At 42.0% G+C, this 27,855-nt stretch overlaps 2 protein-coding genes across 3 annotated transcripts; both read right to left on the bottom strand.

Annotated features, from left to right (window-relative positions):
- Window positions 1-1,690: 1,690 nt before the first annotated feature.
- Window positions 1,691-27,157, bottom strand: LOC117956490 (chromo domain-containing protein cec-1-like; the record flags this gene model as incomplete). Its single annotated transcript, XM_034891588.1, has 3 exons — window positions 26,693-27,157; window positions 18,213-18,491; window positions 1,691-2,007 (listed from the first exon to the last, which is right to left on the bottom strand). Coding segments are annotated over exons 1-3 (669 nt in total), but the record flags the coding sequence as incomplete, so codon positions are not given.
- Window positions 9,904-14,342, bottom strand: LOC117956479 (zinc finger protein 2 homolog). 2 transcript variants are annotated; one of them, XM_034891562.1, is made up of 2 exons: window positions 14,034-14,342; window positions 9,904-11,016 (listed from the first exon to the last, which is right to left on the bottom strand). In XM_034891562.1, exons 1-2 carry the CDS (start codon window positions 14,251-14,253, stop codon window positions 10,034-10,036), a joined length of 1,203 nt encoding a protein of 400 aa, XP_034747453.1. In that variant the 5' UTR covers window positions 14,254-14,342; the 3' UTR covers window positions 9,904-10,033. The 2 variants fall into 2 exon arrangements, with proteins under 2 accessions (XP_034747453.1, XP_034747454.1); XM_034891563.1 differs by having other exon boundaries at window positions 14,061-14,342.
- Window positions 27,158-27,855: the final 698 nt, after the last annotated feature.

Here is a 27,855-nt window from a genome sequence, read left to right as displayed (position 1 = left end):
CCCCCCCCCCCCCCCCCCCCTCAAGGGACTTACCATCTCCAACAAAAAACACCGTTCACAAACTGCTCCAAAACAGCCTTTACTTCTGTGACAAACGTGCATCAATGTTACACACGTTAAAATGCTAGCGTGGTACACCCTCATACTCTGCTCCTGACTGGCTAGTAGTCCTTACCAAGGTACTGTCAGGGCAGGCCCTAATACTCTGCTTTTGACTGGCTAGTAGTCCTTACCTAGGTACCCTCAGGAACCTCATACTCTGCTTCTGACTGGTTTGTAGTCCTTACCTAGGTACTGTCAGGGCCCTCATACTCTGCTCCTGACTGGCTAGTAGTCCTTACCAAGGTACTGTCAGGGCAGGCCCTAATACTCTGCTTCTGACTGGCTAGTAGTCCTTACCTAGGTACTGTCAATGCTTCTGACTGGCTAGTAGTCCTTACCTAGATACTGTCAGGGCAAGTCCTCATACTCTGCTTCTGACTGGTTAGCAGTCTTAGGGTTAAGAAGTTTGTTTACTGTAAAGAAGAGAGTCTTGGGGTTGTTGGAAGCGGGGTGTATGAGCTGTGGGTGGTAGTAGGACTGGGCCGTCTTAAGACATCAGAATGCCAGGCGAACCTTTGGCCACAAACACTGCAGCTGAATCTTTTCTCTCCCATGTGCACTGCCATGTGTTTGGTAATACTTCCTCTATTTGTAAAGGTTTTAGGGGAAACTAAACAGCTAAAAGGTTTCTCTACTGTGTGAGTTCTCGTGTGTAAATTTCCTCTCTATGTAAAAGATTTCTGACAAACTGGCATTCAGATGTTGCTTTGTCCCAAATCTTTTCCCAAACTCAGAGCAGCTGAATGTTTTCTTACATCTTGAATCTTGGTTCAGAGAGTTTAAAGCTACATTGTGTAAGAATTTCTCCCATCCAGTGTTGAGATCACATATTGCAATCAATCTTGCTGGGGCCGGGATGCAACGATACCCATTAGCAGCCGCTGATGTTAAGGTAAGTTAAAAATATTTTTTTTATGTCCCTTACCAGCTAACGTATTTCAAGATGCCGCATGACTATGGAGCGTCTGCTAAAGGTTTTTTTGTTTTGGTGAGATTTCATGTGTCTATTTAAACTTCGTCTTTCACTAAAAGATTTTTTACAGACTAAGCAGCTAAAAGGTTTTTCTCCTGTGTGGATTATCATGTGTCTCTGTAAACCTCCTTTCTGTGTAAAGGATTTCTTACAGACTGAGCCGCTGAAAGATTTTTCTCCGGTGTGAGTTCTCATGTGTCTCCTTAGAGATGACTTGCGGCCAAATCTCCTCCCACACTCAGAGCAGCTAAACGGTCTCTCTCCTGTGTGGTGGGTCATGTGTCTCTGTACACTAAGTTTCTGTGTAAAAGCTTTACCACATTCAGAGCAGCTGAAAGGTTTTTCACCTGTGTGGATTCTCATGTGTGACCGTAAATTTCCACTCTGCGTAAAATATTTCTCACAAACTGAGCAGCTGTAAGCTTTTTCTTCTGTGTGACATTTCATGTGTGTCTTCAGGTCGGCCTTGCAAGCAAATGTTTTCCCACAGTTAGAGCAGCTGAATGATATCTTATCAGCACAGCTTCTCTCCTCTGACCGACGGTGTCTTGTCTCCTTCCAAAAATCACTATCAACACTGTCTTCAGTCTCTGGTTGTAGAAGTGGATGTGAGTTCCTGGCTGGTTCTGGTCCTCCACAGTCCTCTCCATCAGCTTCTGTTTGCATGTGTTGAGTCTGTCTCTGATGAAGCTGTGAGGACTGAGCTTCCTCTTCATCACCTTCACTCCTCACAGAGACAGGAGTGAATGGGAACTTGGTGATATCAGCCTCCTCCAGCCCTTGAAGCTGCTCTCCCTCCTGACTGCGCCACAGTTCCTCCTGTTCCTCTTTAATGTGTGGGGGGGACTCTGGCTCCTGCTGGTCCACACTGGAGCTACACTCCTGTTGCTCAGGGAGAACCTCTTCTTTAACCACCAACAGCTGCTGAACATCTGCAGGAAACAGAATTTAACACACACATTACTGACCACCACTCAAATTAAACTCAAATCATAATGAGAGGTAGTTTGCATCGTCATAGATATAAAAACTTACAAATTTAAGCTAACAAACTGATACAAAGTAGCATTGTTTGTTAAGGTCAGCTTGCTTAAACCAGCAACAAAATAGAACCATTTCCATCCATCCATCCATCTTCGACCGCTTATCCGGTATCGGGTCGCGGGGGCAGCAGCTCCAGCAGGGGACCCCAAACTTCCCTTTCCCGAGTTCTTTCTCGGGAAAGGGAATCTCGGGATCGCTCGCTGACGAGCCCGCCGTCTGGGCCTGGCTCCAGACGGGGGCCCCGGGCTTCCTCCGGGCAGGGTCACTCCCTCTCTACCTCGGTCTTTCATGGGGTTTTTGAACCATTCTTTGTCTGGCCCCTCACCTGAGACCACTTTGCCATGGGAGACCCTACCAGGAGCACAAAGCTCCAGACAACACAGCCCTCAGGTTCATAGGGACACACAAACCTCTCCACCACGATAAGGTGATGGTCCCCCGGAGACCATTTATGGTTGTCCCCTAATATTATTTTTGTCATTGATTAATCTAACGATTAATTTGCATATAATTCTAAAGATTTTTTTAAATTGAACTTTGGATTCAGTATTTTTACTTAAGTGCTTAACATAAAACTTGAAATGGCTATGACATGGATTTATTTCATGACTGTAATAAAAAGCAGTCAAGATAATCACTGGCAAATGTATTTTTGTATCAGCGTGGGGCAGAGATAGGGACTTGAGTCTGAGACTTGGACTCAAGTTGTACTTAAAGGGGTGGTTCAGAATTTTGGAAATAGGACCTTATTTCCAAGTTAGCCAGGGTGAGTTTTATCAGCGATGATAGTTTAACACTTTTTATCCAGTCGTTCCGGTAGCAGAGCTCGCTGATGCTAGGCTAGCACAAGTCAACAGTATCTGCTAGCCTGCCAATAAAAACAGTCTTACCCACTCCACAGTACACCAAAGGCAAATAAAGCCTAGTTTTCTTTCGAACATTATTCTATCAACAGACATTTACATTGATAGTCTGACGTTATAATATATTTGCCTTTGGTGTACTGTGGAGTGGGTACAACTGTTTTAAATGGCAGGATAGCAGATACTGTTGACTTGCACTGGTCTAGCACCAGCGAACTCTGAAACTGGATCGACTGGAGGAAAAAAAAATACACACTGGCTAACTAGGCAATAAGGTGCTATGTCCAAAATTCTGAACAACCCCTTTAATTCACACAAAACACCTGACTTCAGACTTCACTTGCGACTCGACCCAAAAGACATCATACTTGACTCTGATTCAGGCTTCAAGACTCATCAACAATCTGTTTTCATGAAATTATTGCTTTTGAAATGTATTCATGTATTCCTATTTTATTTTATTGGCAGACATACATTGGGGAAATGTATGATGAGCTGCGTGTCAAGTCACCTGCTGTGGAGATGCTGGCCTCACTAACCTCTCCTCCTCTATGTCTGATCTCCCTCGCGCTGGACTCAGTTTTACTGAGCGTACTAACACCTAAAAAATAAATGTCATTACATCATTGAGTTCAAACTACCTATTGTGCGTAATTTGGACTGACTGTCACACGTAACAATCTAACCATCGCAAAATGTTGTGCTAATGCTGAGAACAGGAAGATTGAATATTTATAGTTGTATCCATAGGATGTTACAGACTTAGGTTAATATTTCACCTGGTCCGAGGACTAGAGGGATGTGTTAGGTACACCCCAAAAAGTTATACTACAACTGATTTTTATGCTGTACTGTATGGATGGTAGCTCCAGGACATGGTTTGAATTCATTAGATTTAACAATACAGTGTTAGGGACAGATCAGATGGCCAGAGACTTAAGACTTGACTTGAACTTACCCATCAAAGACTTGAAACTTGACTTGGACTCAAGCTCAAAGACTTGAGACTCGACTTGGACTTCCAAAAAATGACTTGTGAACATCTCTGTCTCTGGTTGTAAATGTGGATGTGAGTTCTTGGTTGGTTCTGGTCCTCCACAGTCCTCTCCATCAGCTTCTGTTACCATCTGACCAACACATCTATGTTTTTTGAAATTAGACCGCTGGGCAAATCTTCTGTTACAAAAAGAGCAGCTGAAAGGTTTTTCTCCTGTGTGGATTCTCATGTGCATCTTTAATGCTCCACTCTGTGTCAAAGTTTTCTTACAGATTGAGCAGCTGAAAGGTTTTTCCCCAGAATGAGTTATCATGTGATTCTTCAGGTTTCCACTATCAGTGAAAGCTCTCCCACATTCAGAGCAGCTAAAAGGTTTTTCTCCTGTGTGGAGTCTCATGTGTTTTTGTAAATTTCCACTCTGTGTAAAAGATTTCTTACAAACTGGGCAGCTGAAAGGTTTTTCTCCTGTGTGAGTTATTAGGTGTTTCTTCAGAGTTCCACTATCAGAGAAAGCTTTACCACACTCAGAGCAGCTAAAAGGCTTCTCTCCTGTGTGGGTTTTCATGTGTCTCTTCAGGTGTTGCTTTGTTCCAAATCTCCTCCCACACTCAGAGCAGCTAAATGTTTTCTTACATGTTGAATCATGTTTCAGAGAGTTTAAAGCTGACTGAGGTTCTCTGGTCTCCTTCCAATCAGCACTGTCATCAGTCTCAGGTTCATTAGAGTCTCCAGTCTCGTCTTCAGTCTCTGGTTGAAAAAGTGGTTCTGAGTTCCTGGCTGGTTCTGGTCCTCCACAGTCCTCTCCATCAGTTTCTGTTTCCATTGGGTTAACACATTTATGTGTTTTGACATTAGAACGGCAGACAGTGTTACAAACACTGCAGCTGAATCTTTTCTCTCCTGTGTGGACTACCATGTGTGACTGTAAATGTCCTCTCTGAGTAAAAGATTTCTTACAGACGACGCAGCTGAACGTTTTTTCTCCTGTGTGAGTTATCAGATGTCTATTTAGACTTCCCTTGAATCCAAATATTTTCCCACATTGAGTGAATGGGAACTTGGTGATATCAGCCTCCTCCAGCCCTTGAAGCTGCTCTCCCTCCTGACTGCTCCACAGTTCCTCTTTAATGTGTGGGGGGGGCTCTGGCTTCTGTTGGTCCACACTGGAGCTACACTCCTGCTGCTCCTTTTCACCAACAATCACTACCAGAACGTCTGGAGGTAAAGCTGAAACACAGACAGACATCCATTAAAATCAGTCTCAACAACACTTTGCTAATTAGCTGATTTCACTGTGATAAGGACGCAGCTTCATAATGAAATCATCCAACGTATTGGCCTTGATGCCAAACAGCCACTGAGGCACCGAAGGAGTGAATCTTACTCCAAGATGAAAACATTGTCCAGGCAGAGGTAGCATTTTTTCGAGGTTTATTTAAAGCCAAATTTAAGATTTCGGGCCATGAGCCCATTTCCAATTTTTCCAAATTGAGGCACCAATCACAACTGTTGAGGCACACGATGACAGCAAGCAGCTTTATGTTTCCATTCAACATGACAGCCTTCAAAGTGCAGCAACCCGTGGATGCCACTGTCGCTGCTACGTCACCTGGATCGTTGGTCTGATTGGTTGAAGGACTATCCAATAGCGCCCAGAGGCATTCGAGCGGCATCCAATGGTGACTCTCCTTTGGAAATGAGCTGTGAATGAACCTTCCGCAAAAGGTTTGGTGTCACCGGGGCTAGTTTACACGACTGTTTGCAGTCTCTTACAAATTTACAGCACTCCTTATAGACAGAGTCCCAGCTGATCTGAGTAGGGGGGGCTGATCTTTAATGCAATATCTACATTGGGGAGAACAAGTGTTTGATAAACTGCTGATTTTCAGGGTTTCCTACTTACAAAGCATAGAGGTCTGCAATTTTTATTTATTATTCATACTTATTGCAACACTTTTGATATATTTAGCAATAACGATATTTAGTTGATATATCTTGCACCCCTACATTTTACTCCACTACATTCATCCGACAGCTTTAGTTACTAGTTACTTTAGTTACTTTACACATCCAATATCCTGCACACTAAACACATAATTTATAGTAGTAGTAATAGTAGTTTTTAATCTTATGTTTATTATAAAGTAACCTCTACCTGAGATGATGATGCCATTTAACACACAGCTGAGATGATGACGTAATTGAACACAGCTGGTTGGATCCTTCACTCTTTCTAGATTGTTTTAGCCTAATACTTTAACTCCATTTTCCTGGTGATACATCATCACAATTCACAACATTTTTACTGCAGGACTTTTACTGTAAGAGTATTTTTACAGTGTGTATTAGTACTTTAACTGCAGTAAAGGGTCTGGGTTGTTCTTCCAGATCTGAACCCGGACAGCGGATGTTGTTCTTGAGCTGAAGGACTGTGAGGAGAAAGTTAGCACGCTGATATAAACCCGTTAGCTCCAGGAGCTAGCAGCATGCTAGCAGCTAGCAGGCTAACGTTAGCTTAGCTTGTGACGGCCTCTCAGACTAACCTTCCCCCCCCAGCTTGGTCTCCTCCAGCTGTCTCCGGGGTCGCTCCATCTCTGATGAACTGACTAAGAAACGCTGTTTGGGATTCCCTGATTTGGATTCAGCTAACGGCTTCTCTCCTCACTGCTCCCGCTGCTCAGCACCCGGAAACTACAGCAGCACCACTTCCGGCCAGGGGGCGCTGGCAAAATAAAAGCCCCGGTATTCTCTTCTTGATTTCTTTCATAACTGGTTTACATATGTCTATATGGTTCATACTGAATATCCATATTTATTCTTACTGTTATGTCACTGCTACTACATTGTACATATCTGTACATGCTGTTCATACACTGTTCATATTTCATAGCCATATTTATAAGGTAACTGCTAATACGGCACAAAAATGTAATTTATACCACTCTAAACAACCTTCTGTAAACCAACTCTATACTACTGTCCAGGTGCTCTACTACTAATACTACTCAGTGTCAAATGGGTATGCAGCAAAAGATTTACATAAATAAATGTGTGCTGGACAGCATCATGTGTGGGGTTTAAATAATAACGTTTTTTAAAGGATGAAGCCACTGGTCTAGCATAAATAATTATACGGCGTGTATATCCGGTCCTGACCAGGCTAACAGCCTTTTCTGTTCAGGACACCTCAATGGGTTTTGACCGTATATTTTGCTAGAGGAAATAACTGAGGGATACACTGTTACGTAATTATTAACAGTGTGCACTATATTCAGCACTTAATTATCATAGATTATTTATACTTTCCAGATTTTAGAGTCTTCAATGTCTTTTCTATGTCTGTATATATACGAGGGAGCAAAACAAATACTATGAAGGAAACTAAAGACTAAAGAAGACTAAAGAGGAGACTAAATACTAAAGAAGACTAAAGAGGAGACTAAATACTAAAGAAGACTAAAGAGGAGACTAAATACTAAAGAAGACTAAAGAGGAGACTAAATACTAAAGAAGGAAACTTGGTATCGGTAAAAAAAAAGAAACCGCGAGAGAAGGCGTGGCAGATAATAGCTGACCGACTGAATAATAGTCTAAATATGCATTTACGAACCACTGTTCTTAACTGACATGAAAGCATTCAATGAGTCATTTGTAAATACGAACATTTGTACACTTTGCATTTAAAGCGAGCAGTGGAAGTTAATACTTTATGTTGTACGTTATTCAATGTCATCAGTCTCAGGTTCAGAAGAGTTTCCAGTCTGGTCTTCAGTCTCTGGTTGTAGATGTGAGTTCCTGGCTGGTTCTGGTCCTCCGCAGTCCTCTCAATCAGCTTCTTTTTTTCTGTGTTGAGTCTGTCTCTGATGAAGCTGTGAGGACTGAGCTTCCTCTTCATCATCTTCACTCTTCACAGGGACAGGAGTGAATGGGAACTTGGTGATATCAGGCTCCTCCAGACCTTGAAGCTGCTCTCCCTCCTGACTGCTCCACAGTTCCTCCTGCTCCTCTTTAATGTGTGGGGGGGTCTCTGGCTCCTGCTGCTCAGGGGGAACCAATTCTTTAACCACCAACAGATGCTCAACATCGGCAGGAAAAAAGAAACTTAATACTTTTAGCTAACTATTTTAACTTTGTCAATAATTTAACAATTTCACCTGTTTACCCAGTACTTTAATGTACAATTTCAACTATTTAGACAGTGCTTTGTTGAGTACTTTTAACTACTATTTCACCAATAATTTCAGATAAATATTTCTCCTGTTTCTTAAAGTTTTAACTGTAACAAAAGCGTGGAAGCAGAGAATTAGTTTCACCATTTCCCTTCACAGGCCAGCAAAAAATGAAATATACTTTAAAAACAACAGAGGGTTTTATAGTGCTTTAATGAACGTTTGTAACAGCAGAAGATAAAAAACACTTGGACAAATGTGCAAAGAGTGTGCAAGCTGTTAAAGGCCCCAGGATTGGTGTATCGTCTTACACTTTAAAAAGGGGAACAATGCTAAAGTCAGGCTTTTAGTCTGAAAACTGTTCCTTACAGGAAGGGGACCCAGAATGTCACTCCTGGTTTATGACACTAGATGGCAGAACAACAACAGACAACGTGTACACATTAAGTCTTAATAGTTTCAGCAGGTTTTAACCACTCAAATTCTCAGACTTAGGTATTAAATTTAAGACCTTTACAAAAATATTAAAGGAAGAATTCACTTGTTCTAATGTGTGATGTGGTCGACATAAGAACAAAAACAGGGAAATCCCCCTTAACTGCATTTTCACAAATAGAATAAAGCTTTCACAAATCTTAGACTGTGTTTTTAAGAATCGTTTGCCACTCTGGGATATTTTGGTCCAGATTTGACAAGTCTAGGCGTTCTGGTCTAATGTGGTCTACTTATGAAACATATTGCGTTTTTATTCAGACGACACAGCTTTCACAATGGGTTTTTACATAATATAGACATTTGGACATAATTTACAGTATATATACACAAATACATACATATTATTATGCCACACATAACAGCATTTAAGCTAAATTGCAATGCAAGTCCCTAGATGGACTTTTTTTTTTAAATACAATAAGTCAAGACTTATATAAAAGACAGTAAAGAACACAAACTCAACAATAGAAACATACCTTAAACAATCCTTCCAGGATTTTGTGATCAGTCCCATGGGGCAGACTTTGACGTCAAACGTACGTGGCCATCTTTATTTCCTTGTTTAACTGGACGCGTGTGACTCGAACATCTCACATTTACCATCAAAAGACCCTCCAGCAAATCTGTATACATTTTAACGTCAATGTACGCTGTAACGTTTTTTCACTATAAAGTCACTGAAAGCGGCTGCCGTTTAATCCGGTCGGCTCTCTGCAACCCAGTCATACATTTATTTTAAAATTAAAAATATGATGGTGCAAATCCACCTTCATTAGAACAATGCGCCAAGGTACCAAAGCACCTGGCTTTTAAAGAGAATGGGAGATATTGAGGCGATTGGGTTATTACAACCCAAGTGCAACCCTTTTGAACCATGCACCTGGACCCTTTTTCGCCGTTAACCTAGCAGGCCCTGAGCGCACCTGAGCCAGGCACTTTGTGCGCTTAGATCGTTAAAATAGGGTCCATAACGTGTTTTTTCAGATTTGACTTTCAGTTGAACTGAGGTTACTAACTGTCATTAGTCTCAGGTTCAGAATAGTCTCCAGTCTGGTCTCCAGTCTCTGGTTGTAAAAGTGGATGTGAGATCTGGTTCTGGTCCTCCACAGTCCTCTCCATCAGCTGCTGTTTCCATGTGTTCATTTTGTACTAATACATTACATTAATTGTCTTTAGACAATAGTCAAACATTTAACTAGAGATAAGCGTGCAGAGTTTGAAGATTATACCGTTCAGAGCATAGATTAAAATGACTGGAACGGAAGTCGGCTTACACTGAAGTTCATACGTTACCATGGCAATGTTACACATTAAAATGTCTGCCACTCTGACCATTATGTAACATTGATTTGAATGGAAATGGCCATTCTATCCATTTTATTTCTATAGTTCAGAGAGTTCCAACCTGGCTGAGGTTCTCTGGCTGCTCCTGGTCCACACTGGAGCTCCACTCCTGCTGCTTTCTGATGTCAATTACACAGGAAGTAGACGGTCCCTCTCCTGTGTGTTGTTTCATGTGATTTTTTAAATGGCTACTCTGTGTAAAAGACTTCATACAGAAAGAGCAGCTGAAAGGTTTCTCACCTGTGTGTTGTTTCATGTGATTTTTTAAATGTCCACTCTGTGTAAAAGATTTCATACAAACTGAGCAGCTGAAAGCTTTCTCTCCTGTGTGAGTTCTCAAGTGTCTCTTCAGATTTGAGTTGTGGTTAAATCTTTTTCCACACTCAGAGCAGCTAAATGGCGTCTCCCCTGTGTGGATTATCATGTGTGTCTTTACACTTCCTCTCTCTGTAAAATATTTATTACATATTGAGCAGCTGAAAGGTTTTTCTCCTGTGTGAGTTCTTATATGTCTCTTCAGATGTTCCATCTGGACAAATCTCCTCCCACATAAAGAGCAGGTGAATGGTTTCTTAATTGTTGAATCGTGTTCCAGAGAGTTTAAAGCTGACTGAGGTTCTCTGGTCTCCTTCCAATCAGCACTGTCATTAGTCTCAGGTTCAGAGCAGTCTCCAGTCAGGTCTTCAGTCTCTGGTTGTAAAATATGTGAGTATCTGGTTGGTTCTGGTCCTCCCCAGTCCTCTCCATCTGCTTCTGTTTCCATGTGTTGAGTTTTTCTCTTATGAAGCTGTGAGGACTGAGCTTCCTCTTCATCATCTTCATTCTTCACAGGGACAGGAGTGAATATGAACTTGGTGATATCAGCCTCCTCCAGCCCGTGAAGCTGCTCTCCCTCCTGACTGCTCCACAGTTCCTCCTGTTCCTCTTTAATGTATGGGGGGGCCTCTGGCTCCTCCTGGTCTACAATGGAGCTACACTCCTGCTGCTCCGGGGGAACCACTTCTTCAACCGCCAACGGCTGCTCAACATCTGCAGGAAACAGGAAACAAATTGAGGAAACATGGGACTTCATAATAACTAGGGGTGTGACCATGTGTGTGTTTAAGGACTGCATGAGGAATCGCTTCAGCATCGACATTGCAATGTGCTTATGTGCAAAAGCAGGACATGCGTTGCTAAATCAGGCAAATTAGCTCATAAAAGTCATGCAACAACTTGTTTCTGCTTCATAGAAAAGTAAAGTGAAAACACACAGCAAACAGAATAGTCAGAGACATCTGTTCAATCAGTACTTTTAGCTATTTCAACTGTTTAGAGTAGGGTTACCAAACGTCCTCTTTTGCCCAGACATGTCCTTTTTTATTTTTACATACTGTCCGCGACGTCCGGGGGTGGGGTTTTGAATTCATGAAAATGTCTGGAAAATGTCCGTTTTTCATGGGACCACTAGATGTGTACTTAAATTGACTGGCGCTTTGCACACAATACTGCGGTACATGGTTGCATGACGTTATTCCCAAGAGGTTGCCTGGTGGGCAGCTCAGCGAAGCACATATACAGCAAGCAGAGTACTGTTAGCTTCTATTTCAGCTGTTTAGACAGTACTTTTAGTTTATGTTTTAGTACTTTTAATTTACTGTTATTTCAAGGTTTAGTCAGTACCTTTAGCTGATAATTTCACTGTTTCAACTATTACTCTTAGATAACTTCAACTGTTTAGTCGGTACATTAAGCTAACTATTTGGACAGTACTTTTAGCTTCTATTTCACCTATTTAGTTAGTACTTTCAGCCAAATATTTCACTTGTTTAGACAGTATTTTTAGCTACTACTTCAACTGATAGACCGTACTTTTTTCAACTGCTTAGTTTTTTAGTGAGTATGTTTAAACATTACTATAAATGTTTAGACCGTGTTATCAGCAGCTAAATGTTTTCTTACATCTTGAATCATGTTTCAGAGAGTTTAAAGCTGACTGAGGTTCTCTGGTCTCCTTCCAATCAGCTCTGTCATCAGTCTCAGGTTCAGAAGAGTCTCCAGTCTGGTCTTCAGTCTCTGGTTGTAAAAGCAGATGCGAGTATCTGGCTGGTTCTGGTCCTCCCCAGTCCTCTCCATCAGCTTCTGTTTCCATGTGTTGAGCTTGTCATTGATGAAGCTCTGAGGACTGAGCTTCATCTTCATCATCTTCACAGGGACAGGAGTGAATGGGAACTTGGTGATATCAGCCTCCTCCAGCCCTTGAAGCTGCTTATACCCCTTGACTGCTCCAGTTCCTCCTGTTCCTCTTTAATGTGTGGGGGGGGCGCTACATTCCTGGTGCTCAAGACCATCCTCTTCTTTTACAAGTTAGACATTACTGTTAGCTAACTATTTAAACTGTTTAGACAGAACCTTTAGCTATTTGAACGGTTTAAACAATACTTTTAGGATTTTAACTGTTTTTAGTCAGTAGTTTTACCTATTTCAAAAGGTTCAGACATTACTTTTAAGAAACTAATTCATCTGTTGAGACAGTACTTTCGGCTAACCATTTCAACTACCTTATGGTGACCAGACATCCCAGTCTGACCGGGACAGTCATGGTCTTGAGTTGCGTGTCTCGACAAAAGCCCGTTGGGACGCTAAAATGTCCCAGTTTACACTAACCACTAGGAAATTGTCCCGGTTGTCAGAGATTACATTACAACTTGGTCTTATTATAGCCCGATCATTAACTAAACCAGGGCTCCAGACTACCTTGTTGCCATGGTTACACTGGTGTGCTTATCTCTTTTATTTATTTGCATCAGCACAAAATTTAGATGCACCCAAAGTTTTCCCTGCGTCGCCATTAACACCACAACTTCAAGGTCTCCTTTTTAATCACGCTTAATATACACTCATATATATTACATAAATGATTTCAAACAAGAATAAGGTGTAGATAAATACTTTATTTGAAGCCCAATTATACTGTATATAAAAGTTTAAAAACATTACAAATAAAAAAAATGTTTAAAGTGCTTCACTGAGCTGCAAAACAACATTTAAGCTAATTAGACAGTTTTACTCACATGGCCAACACCTGTAATTTGGCCTTCTTGCCTTTCGGCCTTGACTAAATCAGCTCGCCCATTCCCAGCCACAGATGTTCATATATGATTCATTCAATAAATATATATTTGTCTTAAACCCACCTGCCATTTTCATATTATAAGAAAACATAAGATAAGAAAACCTTTATCTGTCCCACAGTGGGGAAATTGCAGTTTGCAACAGACAGGAGACAATAAGTGTACAAAAGTAGCATAAACAAGTGTCAAACAAAGCCCCCCCCCCTCCACACACACACACACACACACACACACACACACACACACACACACACACACACACACTCACACACTCACACACTCTGACATCTCTCCATTAGTGCATGTATAGGACCTGAGCATGTGTGTGTAATAACAGAGTGTAAATTGTAATTTCCCCTAGTGGGATTAACAAAGGATAGACGTATTATTATTATTATTATTATTATATGCAAATCATAAGGCATATTTATAACATTTCAGGGCAATTCAAAGGGCTTGACATAAAAAAGAAAAGAAAAAGAAAAACAGATAAAACAACAGTAAGTTACTTCATTGCTGGTCCATTAAGTTTTTTAACCTTAGATTCTATTTATAAAGCTATGAAATTATGTTTTCAAACTTGTATATATTATGTTACTGAATACATTTCAACAGGGTTACAAGCATCAAAACCAGGCCAAGCGACGCAGACCCAGGCCAAGCGACGCAGACCCAGACCAAGCGACGCAGACCCAGGCCAAGCGACGCAGACCCAGGCCAAGCGACGCAGACCCAGGCCAAGCGACGCAGACCCGAGCCATTTTCCGTCACCAGTCACCATGCAGAGCAGTAATAAAAAAGCTGGTCCGCATGCAGAGACCAGCTGCAGCCATGATGGGAACTGGCCAACACACATTAATATTAATAATACCAGATCTACCCGGCAGTCCTTTACAGTCTTCAATCAACCAAACAACACATTCAGATCCAAACCTGCTGAGTTTGTAGAAGGGACCAGACCTGCTCTGGGGACCCGGAGCTGAGGGTTGAAAACAGCGTCCAGTAGTTCCCGTTGTCGCTCGTTCTCCTCTTTTGAACGACAAAGTTCCTCCTCGTACTCTGCTATCGTTCTTTCAAACAGCCCAAATATCTCTTCAGCAGCCGCAGTTAGTCGCTGCTCCACCAACGCTCTCAGCATCTGGACTTTACACATTTTACCTCTTTCTAACACAACAAAGACCCTCTGCTAACACTCCTTTCTAAGAGACGCCATCTTGGTCAGAGGGGGAAGTTAGCTGCAGTCAGGACCACAGCTTCCGGTGGAGATCAGTTGCTACTTCAAAATAAAAGTCAGAAAGTGGTCTAGATTTCCAATAAAAACATGCAGGAATATTAATGTTTAAAACACACTTTTGAAGAAAAGTACATACTTTATTGCATTTTCCGAGCTCTGAGAAAACAATGAGTGTTGGTTTTGCAGTGGAATTTTGTTGTTTGCCTTTAACTGTCTATGAAGTAAGAGAGCAGTTGCTGAGCATCAAAATAAAAGTCTGTAAATGTTCAAGACTCAGAAATACACACAAAGAAGATTAATGATTAAAAGGTATTTTTGGAAGAAAGACAAATACTTTAGTACATTTTCAGAACTTTGGAAAAAAAGTTTTAATACAATAAATGCTCATTCTATCATCTATCTACACTTTACACATGGCATTACAAAAACAAAGACCTCAGGATTCCACCATTTGTAATTCCTCACAGGGTTTGTCAACACAGTTTGGGTGACTGAGACTAAGTAATTTATCAGAAAAAGAAGAGGGCCAAGGATTGACCCCTGTGGGACCCCATTCAAGACGTTTCCTTCGCAAAAAGAGCACTTTGATTGAGTTTGCTATTTTATAAGTATTTAGATTAGATTAGATTCATCTTTATTGTCATTACACAGGTACAAGGCAACAAGGTCTAACCAGAAGTGCAATAGCAGTAAGTGCAGGATATACAATGGTTCCATAAGTGCAGGAAATGGATATGTACTGAATAAATATAGAAATGAATACTATTATAAACAGAATTTACAGATAGATTTGTCCTGTGAAGAATATTTACAGCTGGGTATGTCCTGAATGTAATATACAGGTGGACATTACTATAAATAGAATGTTTACAGATTTGTACAATGAACATAATATACAGATGGTTGTTACTATAACAGAGTTTACAGGTAAATATGTACTATGAATATATATATACAGATGGCTACTACTATGAACAGAATTTTTACAGATCGATATATATAATAAGTTAGGTTTTAATGAAGTACCCATTGAAGTACTTAAAATTAAAAGCCAAAGGAACCAGTTTGGCAAAATAAATTTAATAAACTAAATGGAAAGCTTTCCATAAATCCAGAAAGAAATCATTGTGATCCGAGGCTGATGTAATCATCAATAAGTTATAAAATAGCCATGTGTGAACAAATGTTTCTGGGAAATAGGGTTAGGGTTAGATAGTTATGTTTACTAATGCAAGAACCCTGACAGTTAAAGGAATTAAGATAAGATGTATGATGAATTCCTCTTGCTCACAATTAGGAAATAATCAATCAATCATGTGAGAAGTTCGCACTAATTGGAACATCAATTAAGGAATGTTACTTCACACAATTATTGATATGATGCTTTGAACTGATAACGAACAAAACAACAGCTTCTATTCCCACAGAAATATGAGGCTCATGCAAATATTTACATTACTATACCAAACCAAAATCTTCTAGCAATCTTCTAGTTGAACAATTGGAGGAAAATGTACTGGAATTGAGAAAAAAGCTTCATATTTCAGAACGGTGAACTGTCTCGTATCATCTCAGACCGGTCTGTGGAAGCGCGGAGGAGGGTTGACCCCATCGGGTGCAGTCTGGTGAGCTGCTGAGACGGAGCGCCGGACTGGCAGGGACGGTGGAGGAACTGTCGAAATCACAACATGAACTGGACGTACGTATGATGCTGAGGATGAGAGAGAGTGACGGACATTGATCCGGACAAATGCTACCGAATCAACGTAAATTGGATTAAAATGATTGTCTTATTTCACCCTCCCAAGCCACATGTGACCACATGTACTGTGTGTTGTCCTGTGCATCATGCTGTGATGTTGTTATGTATTGTATACCATTTTGCTGTCTGCATTAATCCTTTTCGGGAGAGCGTGTGGCGGCGCTTTAATTTGCTGCAGCCCGGAGGCTTGCTCCAAAAAAGCATCCTATCACTGTGTACCTGTGCAAGCGTGACAAATAAATCTATCTATCCATCTATCTATCTAGCTGTCCATTTATTTCTAGGAATATATCTTCCTTTTTGGTCATTAGTGCCTCCTAATTTAAAGCCCCCAACATTAAATTTGAAGTAGTTTGAACATTGGTAGGCGGGTGCACTTTCTAGATGTACCAAAAAGCTCTTTGAGCGATATCCTAAACCCAACAAGAAGTAAGCCATTTAAATTTGCTGTGTATCCAATGGTAGCTCGCTAGCTTCTTACTGGATACACAGTAAATTTAGCTTTTCTTTTTTTCAGTAGCTCGCCAATAGGTTGACAAACTGAGACACTGAAAGTGTGGTAGCTGACTTTGTGAGCATGGAAGTGTAAATAGTAGTGTTTTCTTGGACCCTTATGGGAAGATGTTCAGTGATGGAGCCAACTATGTGGGCCTAAAGAAGAACAAACTGTTGCTCATTTAACATGTTTTCACCCTAACCCTCCACAGACCTGTTTTTAGTCTCTTGTTGTAAAAGTGGATGTGAGATCCTGGGTGCTCTGGTCCTCCACAGTCCTCTTCATCAGCTTCTGTTTCCATTTGTTCAGTTTGTACTAATACACTATTGGTGGTCTTTTGATTGGTACAAAATGGCAAATTGTTTGAAGTTGTCATGGTGACAATATGCCTCACTCAGGCCGAAAACTGTGTTGCAGCTTGCTTGGAGGAGAGCTACCAAACAGCTCGGGAGATGTTCCTGGGGTTGCAGATAGGAAGGAGGGACCGTTAGACCCAGTGACAAGGGGTACGCGGACTGCTGTTCAGCTCATTCTCTGTAACCGATGCAGCATGACAGCACGGCAGAACCAGCCAGAGGGAGAACTTGTTATTTGGCTACCATTAGCTTGGGCGAAGACCAATTAGGTGGAGGGATTATTTCTCCAACCTGGCCTGGGAACGCCTCGGTATCCCCCAGTCGGCGCTGGTTGCTGCACCTTGGGAAAGGGAAGTTTGGGGATCCTCTACTGCAGCTGCTGCCCCCGCAACTCAATACCAGATGAAGTTGGATAGTTGGATAGTTGGATGGATGGATGGATGGCTCCACTTTACCGTTACCAACGTGCCAAATTGTTTACAGAAAACAAGCTGATAGCAGTGTGCTTTGTGTGGATGCATTAAGTTAATTTGACTAATTTAGCCTCAGCTCTGCAACTCTGCAAAAATCTGTTTACCGTGACAATGGTACACATAAAAATGGCTGCCACTCTGACCATTATTCTACATTGATTTGAATGGAAAGGGCCTTTGTATCCATTTTATTTCTGTGGTTCAGAGAGTTCCAACCTGGCTGAGATTCTCTGGCTGCTCCTGGTCCACACTGGAGCTCCAATCCTGCTGCTTTATGAAGTCAGTAACACAGGAAGTAGACGGTCCCTCTCCTGTGTGATGTTTCATGTGATATTTTAAATGGCCACTCTGTGTAAAAGACTTCTTACAAACTGAGCACCTGAAAGCTTTCTCTCCAGTGTGAGTCATCAAGTGTCTCTTCAGATTTGAGTTGTGGTTAAATCTTTTTCCACACTCAGAGCAGCTAAATGGCGTCTCCCCTGTGTGGATTCTCATGTGTGTCTTTACACTTCCTCTCTCTGTAAAATATTTATTACAGATGGAGCAGCTGAAAGCTTTTTCTCCTGTGTGAGTTTTCATGTGTCTCTTCAGATTTTCCTTCTGGACAAAGCTTCTCCCGCACTCAGAGCAGCTGAATGTTTTCCTACATCTTGAATCATGTTTCAGAGAGTTTAAAGCACTGTTATTAGTCTCAGGATCAGAAGAGTCTCCAATCTGGTCTTCAGTCTCTGGTTGTAAAAGTAGATGTGAGTTCCTGGTTGGTTCTGGTCCTCCACAGTCCTCTCCATCAGCTTCTGTTTCCATGTGTTGAGTTTGTCTCTGATGAAGCTGTGAGGACTGAGCTTCCTCTTCATCATCTTCACTCTTCACAGGGACAGGAGTGAATGGGAACTTGGTGATATCAGCCTCCTCCAGCCGTTGAAGCTGTTCTCCCTCCTGACTGCTCCCCAGTTCCTCCTGCTCCTCTTTAATGTGTGGGGGGGCCTCTGGCTCCTCCTGGTCCAGACCGGAGCTACACTCCTGCTGTTCAGGGGAAATATCTTCTTTAACCACCAGCAGCTGCTGATAATCTGCAGGAAACAGGAAACAAATTGAGGAAAACTGGGACTTCATGCTAACTGGGGTGTGACCATGTGTGTTTTAGGGCTGCATGATGAATCGCTTCAGCATCGACATTGCAACGTGCATATGTGGAAAAGCAAAATCTCAGGACATGTGTTGTTAAGTCAGGAAAATTAGATCAGAAACGTCATGCAACTGCATTTGCCTGCTTCATAGAAAAGTAAAGTGGAAACACAAGAAACTGAATGAAGTACATACAACTGTTTAGTCAATATTTTTAGCTAACAATTTAAAGTGTTATGCCATTACGTTTAGCTAACTATCGCAACTGTTTAGATTTTACTTTTAGCTAACTATTTCAGCAACAGTTGAAATAGTAGTAAAAAGTGTTTTGGTTTGTTTTGGAACTGCGGCCGGACCATTCCCTCCTCTACCCACTCAAATAAAAAGTTAAATATCTTTCTCATTGGATCTGCACAAATCACAAAGGTGACACATTTTGGTTTCAAAACAGCAAATTTCTCAGAAAGATTAGGAGGTTGCATGCCTGCCCACTGCAGCTGGGTCTAACGTTAGCGGTCCTCTAACCCACTGCTGCTGGGTCTAACGTTAGCGGTCCTCTAACCCACTGCTGCTGGGTTTAACGTTAGCGGTCCTCTAACCCGTTGTTGCTTGGTCCAGCTGTTCCTCCTCATTCCCTCCAAGAAAAAGTCACCCAAATTACGTCAGGAGGCTTTCCTCCCAGCAAGCTTCGACAGTTTATGGCCACACTGACGCATATTGTCACTGGACACCTAACAACAATCCCCATTTTGTGTACCCATCAAATGACAACGGCAAACAGTCCAATGGGCTTTCTATCCAATTTATTTATAGGACCTCATTAAGACCCAGAGACTTTTTTATATTCACTCCATGCAGATTTATTTGTAACATTTTAATAAACCGAGCTACCTCGGACACGTCAACTGACCAACGGCAATAGTCAGTTGAATTAACAAGTGAATCTAAGTTTCATATGACTCACATAATAACTATTAATGTTCATGCTAGTCAACAGATGGTTTACTTCAAATTATTACTAGCCTGGTGTACAGCGGTCATATCAAATGATTATATTTCTTTACTTAATTAAATTTACCAGGGCCTAATTATGACGTTTTTCCACTGCATGGTACATAGTCAACTTCCTCTACTCGGACTGCCGACTGCTGATTAGTCGGAGAGAATCGTCTCTAATCACTGCTGACCGCCGATTGGTCGGGGTTTAAATAGTTTAACCAGCAGTGTTTTTTGCTGCCTCCTGTTTCTTTAGAAATTAAATTTGGCTTCTGGCAAACAGCCACATGCTGAAAATCAAATATCAAAGACACCTTCGACATTCTGTGTGTGTGTGTGTGGTGTTAGGTCACGGCAGTTGGCTGCTATGACGACTGGCCGTGGTCCGCCCCACTAATCTGCAATGGGAAAAAAAGGACGGGGCACCGCAGCAGAGTCGAGCAGGTACCGTCAACGGAAAAACGCCATTAGTGATATAGAAGACACTCCACATGTCAAAAGACCTCAATCATTTGGGGGTCACTGATCATATTACCTCGCAACATAGCAATGCACACGTGAGTTTTTATAGTTTTATACAGATCATAACATGTCTATTTTAGCTTTGCTTCAAAGAGAAAACCCCTCCGCTCCCTGACAGGTAACACGTTGCTAGGCTAACTTCTCCCCCGCTACCTCCCTCACATCTCCCTTTTTTAAACTAAACATAGCTTTGAACCTGCGATTCCCGTCTCCCTGACAGAGAGAAACATCTCTTCTCCGAGACTGCTGCGTATAAATGATGCTTAAACATGACACACAAAATGAAAACATGAACCCAGTGTGTATTGAATAAACTCCCATATTGATTGACGATTAACTGTGAATCTTGTACATGTACGTTACTCAGAATTTAGTGAATAAAAGTGTGAGCCCTATAAAATATCGGGTTGGTCCATTTGTCTGATTTCTTGGTTACGGTTGATTACAGGAGTGTCACGATTCTTCAAATCCCCGCTTTACTTATTTTTTCAATTTTCAAGATTCAATTCAATTCTCGATTTTTACTTATTCTTTTTTTTAAAGCACAGGTTTCTATGTCATTTTTTGACTAGACTTGTATGTAAGGTAACGCTTGACCTTTGTCTGAAACCACACTCCACACTGTCATTTAAAACGTTTAAAACATGTCTTAACAGCATGATGCAACACTAACATGTGACTGGTCAATTGGGAACAAGACAACTTGTGAATAAAGTAAAAAGAAAAACGGTTCACCAACAATCGTGAGGACAGACGCTTCGCGCCACACAGAGTTTGATGTTTGGTGCCCTCAGCGTCGTCTTCCAGGCAGCGCTAAGCTTAGGCAATGGTTATGGTTGAAGACGACGGTCGCAACGCTGCCGTGAAGGCTTAGTTTTAAAAACACTGTCGCTGCCCGATGGGAGGAGAGGGCAGATTTGAGCTGCGCATGCTCAGATGTAAATGGTTTACGACATAACGTCATACTGAAATTTGTGGAATCCATGAAATAAACTTTTTTCATTACAAAGAGAAGATGGGAATCATTTCAGAAACATGGCTATCTATGGTTGATTGGTTGCTAACGTTAGCTTAAAACGGCATTCACATGACAGCCTTTGTTTTGTTTGATGCTAGCTTGTAGCTAAGCTAGCAGTAAACCAACTTCGTCAAGTAGGTCAATTTTAACTGGTTTGACATTACAGACGTACAGACAACGTTGCAGAAGTCTCTCGTTAGCATCTCGGAGGCTACTTCAGACGTTACAAAAGTCTCTCGTTAGCATCTCGGAGGCTACTTCAGACGTTACAGAAGTCTCTCGTTAGCATCTTATATGGAACTTGTCGCAATGTGACGCATGCGCAACTCAAATCTGCACTCTCTCAAACCGGGCAGCGACAAACACCATCGAGCCACCACAGCAGTTGAGTAGACCGATAGCAAAAAGGGTGATTTGGCGGACAGCGGTCCACTAACTTGTTGCTCTCTAATATTTAAGCTTAAGCTCAATTTAAGCTGCTCTGTTTAGGCTACAAAGGTGCACGCAGGCTGAAATTCAACCGTGCGGTTTTGTCGGAATAAAGCTAAAACCAGGAGTAATATCCGCTAGCTGGTAGCCTCATGTGCAATGGTAAACACAGAGAAATATATAGTACTACACGCATGTAACAGAGCTGGCAAACTGTTGCTTTTTTTGTCAAAACGTGATCGTCAACATAACTTGCTGGAAATCCAAAACACTTCCACGCTGTCAGACATGTCACTAAAAAAGTTCTGTCGATGGGTCTCCAGCAACTGCGATTGCCATGCTGTCTTTTGATTGGGTCTAGCTAAGTTAGACGAGGTTGACTTACGCAGCACTTAAACACGTGGGCTTTATTCCGCTTGACAAGCCGACCGGACGTGGCAGGGGGGCGTGGCAGCATCACGATTTAATTTTTTTAATTCGATATTCAAGATTATGACTTAATTTTAAAATCATGACACCCTTAATTGATTATATGACAGACAGTACAAGAAAAAAACTATATCTAATAAAATATTTAAAATAAGAGTTTACTTTTTCCCCACCACACAATATAATGTCTTCTATCTAGATGAAGATAAACATTTTAGTTTGATACTTGAGAAGTTTTGCTTGGACTTGAAGGCACAAGGTCTTCAGTCTCTGGTTGTAAAAGTAGATGAGAGTTCCTGGCTGGTTCTGGTCCTCCACAATCCTCTACATCAGGCATCGGACCAAGACATTTATGTCCTTTGACATCAGAACTCCGGGCAGATCTTCTGTTACAGACAAGGCGGCTGAATCCTTTCTCTCATGTGGACTACCATGTGTTGCTGTAAATTTCCTCTCTGAATAAAAGATGTATTACAGACCGGGCAGCTGTAAGATTTTTCTTCTGTGTGGATCATTATGTGTTTCTGTAAAGTCCCTTTCTGGGTAAAAGATTTCTCACAGACTGAGCAGCTGAAAGGTTTCTCTCCTGTGTGAGTCATTATGTGTCTACGCAGAGTTCCCTTGTTGCCAAATCTCCTCCCACACTCCGAGCAGATGAAAGTTTTCTTACACCCTGAATCTTGTTTCACAGAGTTTAAAGTCTCCGGTTGTAAAAGTGGATGTGGATCTGATGGAGGCTCTGCCTCTCTGTTCTCCTCAGTTTGGCGACCAACACATTTATGCTCTTGGAACTCTGCGCGCCAGGTGAATCTTTCGTTGCAAAATCTGCAGCTGAATAGTTTCTCCCTGTGGATTTCCGTGTGTCTCCTTAGATGTGCCTTGCAGCCAAATCTATTACCACAGTCAGAGCAGCTGAATGTTTTCTTACGTCTTAAATCATGTTTTAGAGAGTTTAAAGCTGACTGGGGTTCTCTGGTCTCCTTCCAATCAGCACTGTCTTCAGTGTCAGGTTCAGAAGAGTCTCCAGTCTGGTCTTCAGTCTCTGGTGGTAAGTCTCCAGTCTCTGGTGGTAGGTCTCCAGTCTCTGGTGGTAGGTCTCCAGTCTCTGGTGGTAGGTCTCCAGTCTCTGGTGGTAAAAGCGGATATGAGTTCCAGGCTGGTTCTGGTCCTCCACAGTCGTCGCCATCAGCTTCTGTTTCCATCTGACCAACACATTTATGTGTTTTGAAATGAATCCGCTGGGCAAATCTTCTTTTACAAACAGGGCAGCTGAAAGGCTTTTCTCCTGTGTGAGTCATCAGGTGTTTCTTCAGGTTTCCATTATCAGAGAAAGCTTTACCACACTCAGAGCAGCTAAAAGGCTTTTCTCCGGTGTGTGTTCTCATGTGTCTCGTCAGGTGGGCCTTGGTGCCAAATCTGTTCCCACAGTCAGAGCAGCTGAATGGTTTAGGACTTCTTTTCTCTCCTGTGTGGACCGCCATGTGTGACCGTAAACGTCCTCTCCGTGTAAAAGATTTCTTACAGACAGAGCAGCTGAAAGGTTTTTCTCCAGAGTGAGTCATCATGTGGTTCTTCAGGTTTCTACTGTCAGGGAAAGCTTTACCACATTGAGAGCAGTTAAAATGTTTTTGTGCAGAATGAGTAGACATGTGGATATTCAGGAAAAAACTTTCAGTAAAAGCTTTACCACACAGAGAGCACCTAAAAGGTTTTTCTCCTGTGTGAGTTATCAAGTGTCTCTTCAGATGTTGTTTGTGGCCAAATCTCCTGCCACACTCCAAGCAGCTAAATCGTTTCTTAACTATTGAATAATGTTTCAGAGCGTTTGAAATAGACTGAGGTTCTCTGGTCTCCTTCAAATCAGCACTGTTATAAGTCTCAGGATCAGAAGAGTCTCCAGTCTGGTCTTCAGTCCCTGGTTGTAAAAGTGGATGTGGACGCGAGTTCCTGGCTGGTTCTGGTCCTCCACAGTCCTCTTCATCAGCTTCTGTTTCCATGTGTTGAGTTTGTCTCTGATGAAGCTGTGAGGACTGAGCTTCCTCTTCATCATCTTCACTCTTCACAGGGACAGGAGTGAATGGAAACTTGGTGATATCAGCCTCCTCCAGACCTTGAAGCTGCTCTCCCTCCTGACTGCTCCACAATTCCTCCTGCTCCTCTTTAATGTGTGGGGGGGACTCTGGCTCCTGCTGGTCCACACTGGAGCTACAATCCTGCTGCTCAGGGAGAATATCTTCTTCAACCAGCTGCTCAACATCTGCAGGAAACACATACAAAGAAATGTTGTGGAACTTTATCTTATCATCTGGACTGTGATTGTTAAAGAAATAAATACTGGTTGTTCAATGAGTAACAGCACACAGTTCAGGGTCAGAACACATCGGAACAATACCGATGTGTAAAAAATGAACTATATTGGCAGCTGATATATCGTGCAACACTATTAGTTTCAAAAGAAGATGGAGGCAGTAAAAAAACATTGCTTGCTAAACTTTTTTTTTTTTTAAATGGCGAGTTTGTTTAGGACCCACATCCGCCGCTATGGTCGCTAGCAATGATGAAGCAGTGAGTAGTGACGATTCTCTCCGACCAATGTCTGCAGGTTTACACGTCACCTTTTTCCTCGACGGAGGTGGTACTAAATAAAGTACACATAAGCAGTTACAAGGGACTTTTTTCATAATTGAAAACAAAAAAAAGAAGAGTAGCGTCGAGGCAAGTTGCGCAGTTATTATGTAATGGAAAAATGCCAAAGGACACCTAATACTCACCATATTGTTGAGGAACAGCCTGTAGGAGCTGAGGGTGGGGGCCTGAATACTAAACCGCTTAATCAAATCCTGCACCTTACAACTGGCCTTGAAAAACATCGTCAGATACTCATTTGCCACACAGTGTGGACTTCCCCCTGAAACCTTTTTACGATGCAGAGTTTGCCGGGGAGAGACGATGCTTCTCCAAGCGTGCAGAGCTAAGCTCTCCCCAACAGGTATTACCTATTTCTTCCACACTGCATGTTCAGCCAGGCAGTGTCCCTACCGTTTATCACTATGCAGTCAGGCTAGAGACAGGAAGGAGCCAGAGTCTACAGCATGAAAGTGCTGTATAGTGATGCCTGTCAGGGTTTCCAACAACATACACATTGACTCCTGAAGCCCAGATTGTTCACTCTAAAGAGACTGTGATAAGATGGTGGTGTAAATTGCAGCTTTTAAAGAAGCAAACTCTGGCAGCTTCAGGAAGCCAACCCCAACTTTCAACAGCTATCTGTGGACTCCTCCCTCAATTCACACCCCTGACCTTTAGACATTATGACCAAAAGTCTCTCCTGCAGAATCAGCTAGCCATCCGTGCCTACCCCAGGTATCAAACCCCTGCTATTTTGCAAGCTTGGGACCACCAACCAACTTGTTTCCCACCAAGTTCCTGTGATTCAAAGGATAATTTCTTTAGCCAATGCTGCACCTTTAAATGCTTTGATGAGACTAAAGTTCTAGAATTCTGAATTAAAGACAAACAAGCGCTGTTGCCAATGTGGAAGATCACATCAAGTAGCACAATGAACCCGGAAAAAGGCATGTAACATATGTAGGATAATCACCAACAGATTCTACATAAAGTCAACACTACGAGTGCAATGGAAGGTACCTGCCTGGTTAGTTCAGCCACTGAAAACATTTACCTAAGAGGACCTTCCAAGTCCACTGGTGTTCCCATAAAGGTCATCAGAGTCATCCTCTGGCATGATAGACACCGGTCTTAGATGATGGCTAAGATCATACTATGTTGCTGCTCCAGGAACTAACAGGAACTCTAAAAAGCGTTACATGAGAACCATCTGTAAGAACATCCCGACTCTTCATGGTGTCTCAGTCTCTTTCCAATTCCCTCTGTAGTGCAGCCACAGGAATCCTTCATTGGGCTAGCTGAACTTAAATAGCCAGTAGGCACCCTTTAGAAAAGGCACAAGCAGCCCATAGACTTACAGTGTCTCCCATACATTATTATATTTGTGGCAACACATTCTGACACCCACACAAACCCACACACACACACAAACACACACACACACGCTGCTGTTGGATGCAGAGATCTCCGTTTGAGAGCTCCTACTGCTGCCCGACTAGCAGTCTACGCTGCCATCTATCAGTAGTAAATTGAGACCGTTTCATATACTGTAAAAAATAAAAACAACTTGTATGTCACGTCATTTTTCTGTGTTTCGGTGCAGTACATTTTACTCTTACACTGAATGTTTGCTGCCAGGTGAGTGTTGAGGATGAGGACCAGCCTGATCCGGAGGTATCAGTCTGAAAACAGAGCTGAACAGTCCGACCAGCGTAATTATTTATTCATTTGTTCACAATATTTCCAGGTTTCACCCAGTGCTGCTCAAGCAGAAAGCCAGGGTCAGGGAGAGAAACAGATTAAATTGACACTGAAAAAAAGTAGGAGGAGGAGGACAGTATCCAACAGCTTTTGATACTTGATTGTTACGAAAATAAGTATTTCCCTCCCCCGGTCATGTATTTGGCGACCCAAAAAAGTGCCAATAACCCAGAGCACGTTTTTCTCCCATCTCAGAATGCTTTGTTGACTTGTCAGACTTTCCGCCGCAGCACTGTGAAGGAAGGTCCGGACATGCAAGACTATTATAAAATAAACCAGGTTCTCTTGAACTTTTCTGCTCTTGACTTTTGCAGATTTTTCTCCCTTTATTCCCCCTAAAAACCCAGTTAACGTTGTTCCTACCTTCCTCGTAATCACCATATTCACTCGCTCTAGAGACAAGAGTGAATGGCTTCTGGTTGATATGACGATACATCGGCCCTTCCTCCTGACTGCTCCACAGTTCCTCCTGTTCCTCTTTAATGCGTGGGGGGGGCTCTGGTTCCTGCTGGTCCACACTGCAGCTACACTCCTGCTGCTCCTCTTTAATAACAATCTGGCTCTTGTTGTCTGGAGGCAAAGCTGAAATACAGACAGAAGTTAATGTCAGCTAAAGCTCAGAGACTGCAGGGTAAGTTGTTTAGCTCGGTAGCCACTGTAAAAAAAAAAGAGACTAAAACAGGTCTAACACTCCCTACATGAGGTCAGTGCTTCCAGCTAACTGGAGATTTTAAAATATGACTATGTCTAAGTACTGGTTAAGATGACTTGAATTGTCATCATGTTTTTGTATCTTGCATTTGTTCTTGTTATTTACAAACAAATGCACACACAGGGGTTTCGCATCTGAACCAAAATTGTTACCGGTGCCTGGTGTTCGTTGTCAATATTCAAGGGTACTTACTCTGAATGAAACTGTAACAACTGGTTGTAACAACTACAGCATTTGATAACATTTTAACACAGTACGCGATTTGGTCATGTGACTTGCAAGATCAAATCAGCACTCCACAGAGATGGCATCAACTTGAGACAGACACAGTAAATCGATTAAATTAGTCTGAGTCATTTTTTTTTCTATGTTTTGGAACTAAGGAGTGGTTACCGGGGGTTTGTGTGGAAGATGCTGCGGTACGGAGGGATCTTCTTCCTGCAGGTTGGACGGTTTCTGTGGAAACATCCAGAGACACACAGTCAACACACAGAGCTACCGATTGGTCAAAGGTCAAAGGTCACACACTGGTTGGTCGAAAGAAAACCTTAACTTGGCTCGCTAACGCTACGCCTGAGCAGAATTCTGTCGTTCAAACAAGGAGTTGTAGTTTAAAACTTTTACCGCTGTTTTAATAGAATGAAGGGTTTTATTTCGGACGTGAATCCACACTGAAGGCTTGGTTAGCAACGATTATCTCTGATTAGCGGATAGTTAGACAAACACTCTCTCTAAGCCCCAGACTCCATGTAAATAATCACTACTTTTAGCGTGTATAGAGCAGCATATCTCCACCAGACTCCATGTAAATAAT

The sequence above is a fragment of the Etheostoma cragini genome, chromosome 14 (assembly GCF_013103735.1).
Source record: "Etheostoma cragini isolate CJK2018 chromosome 14, CSU_Ecrag_1.0, whole genome shotgun sequence".
Taxonomy (NCBI): Eukaryota; Metazoa; Chordata; class Actinopteri; order Perciformes; family Percidae; genus Etheostoma; species Etheostoma cragini.
This window is presented reverse-complemented; position numbering and strand designations above follow the sequence as displayed.

What these genes read in the sequence shown, in the direction of transcription:
- LOC117956479 (XM_034891562.1), bottom strand. Translation starts at nt 14,253, where the DNA reads ATGTGTAAAGTCCAGATGCTGAGAGCGTTGGTGGAGCAGCGACTAACT. An exon ending in CCCTTCTACAAACTCAGCAG is followed by an intron (nt 11,017 to 14,033) that starts GTTTGGATCTGA and finishes TGTTTCCTGCAG; the next exon opens with ATGTTGAGCAGCCGTTGGCG.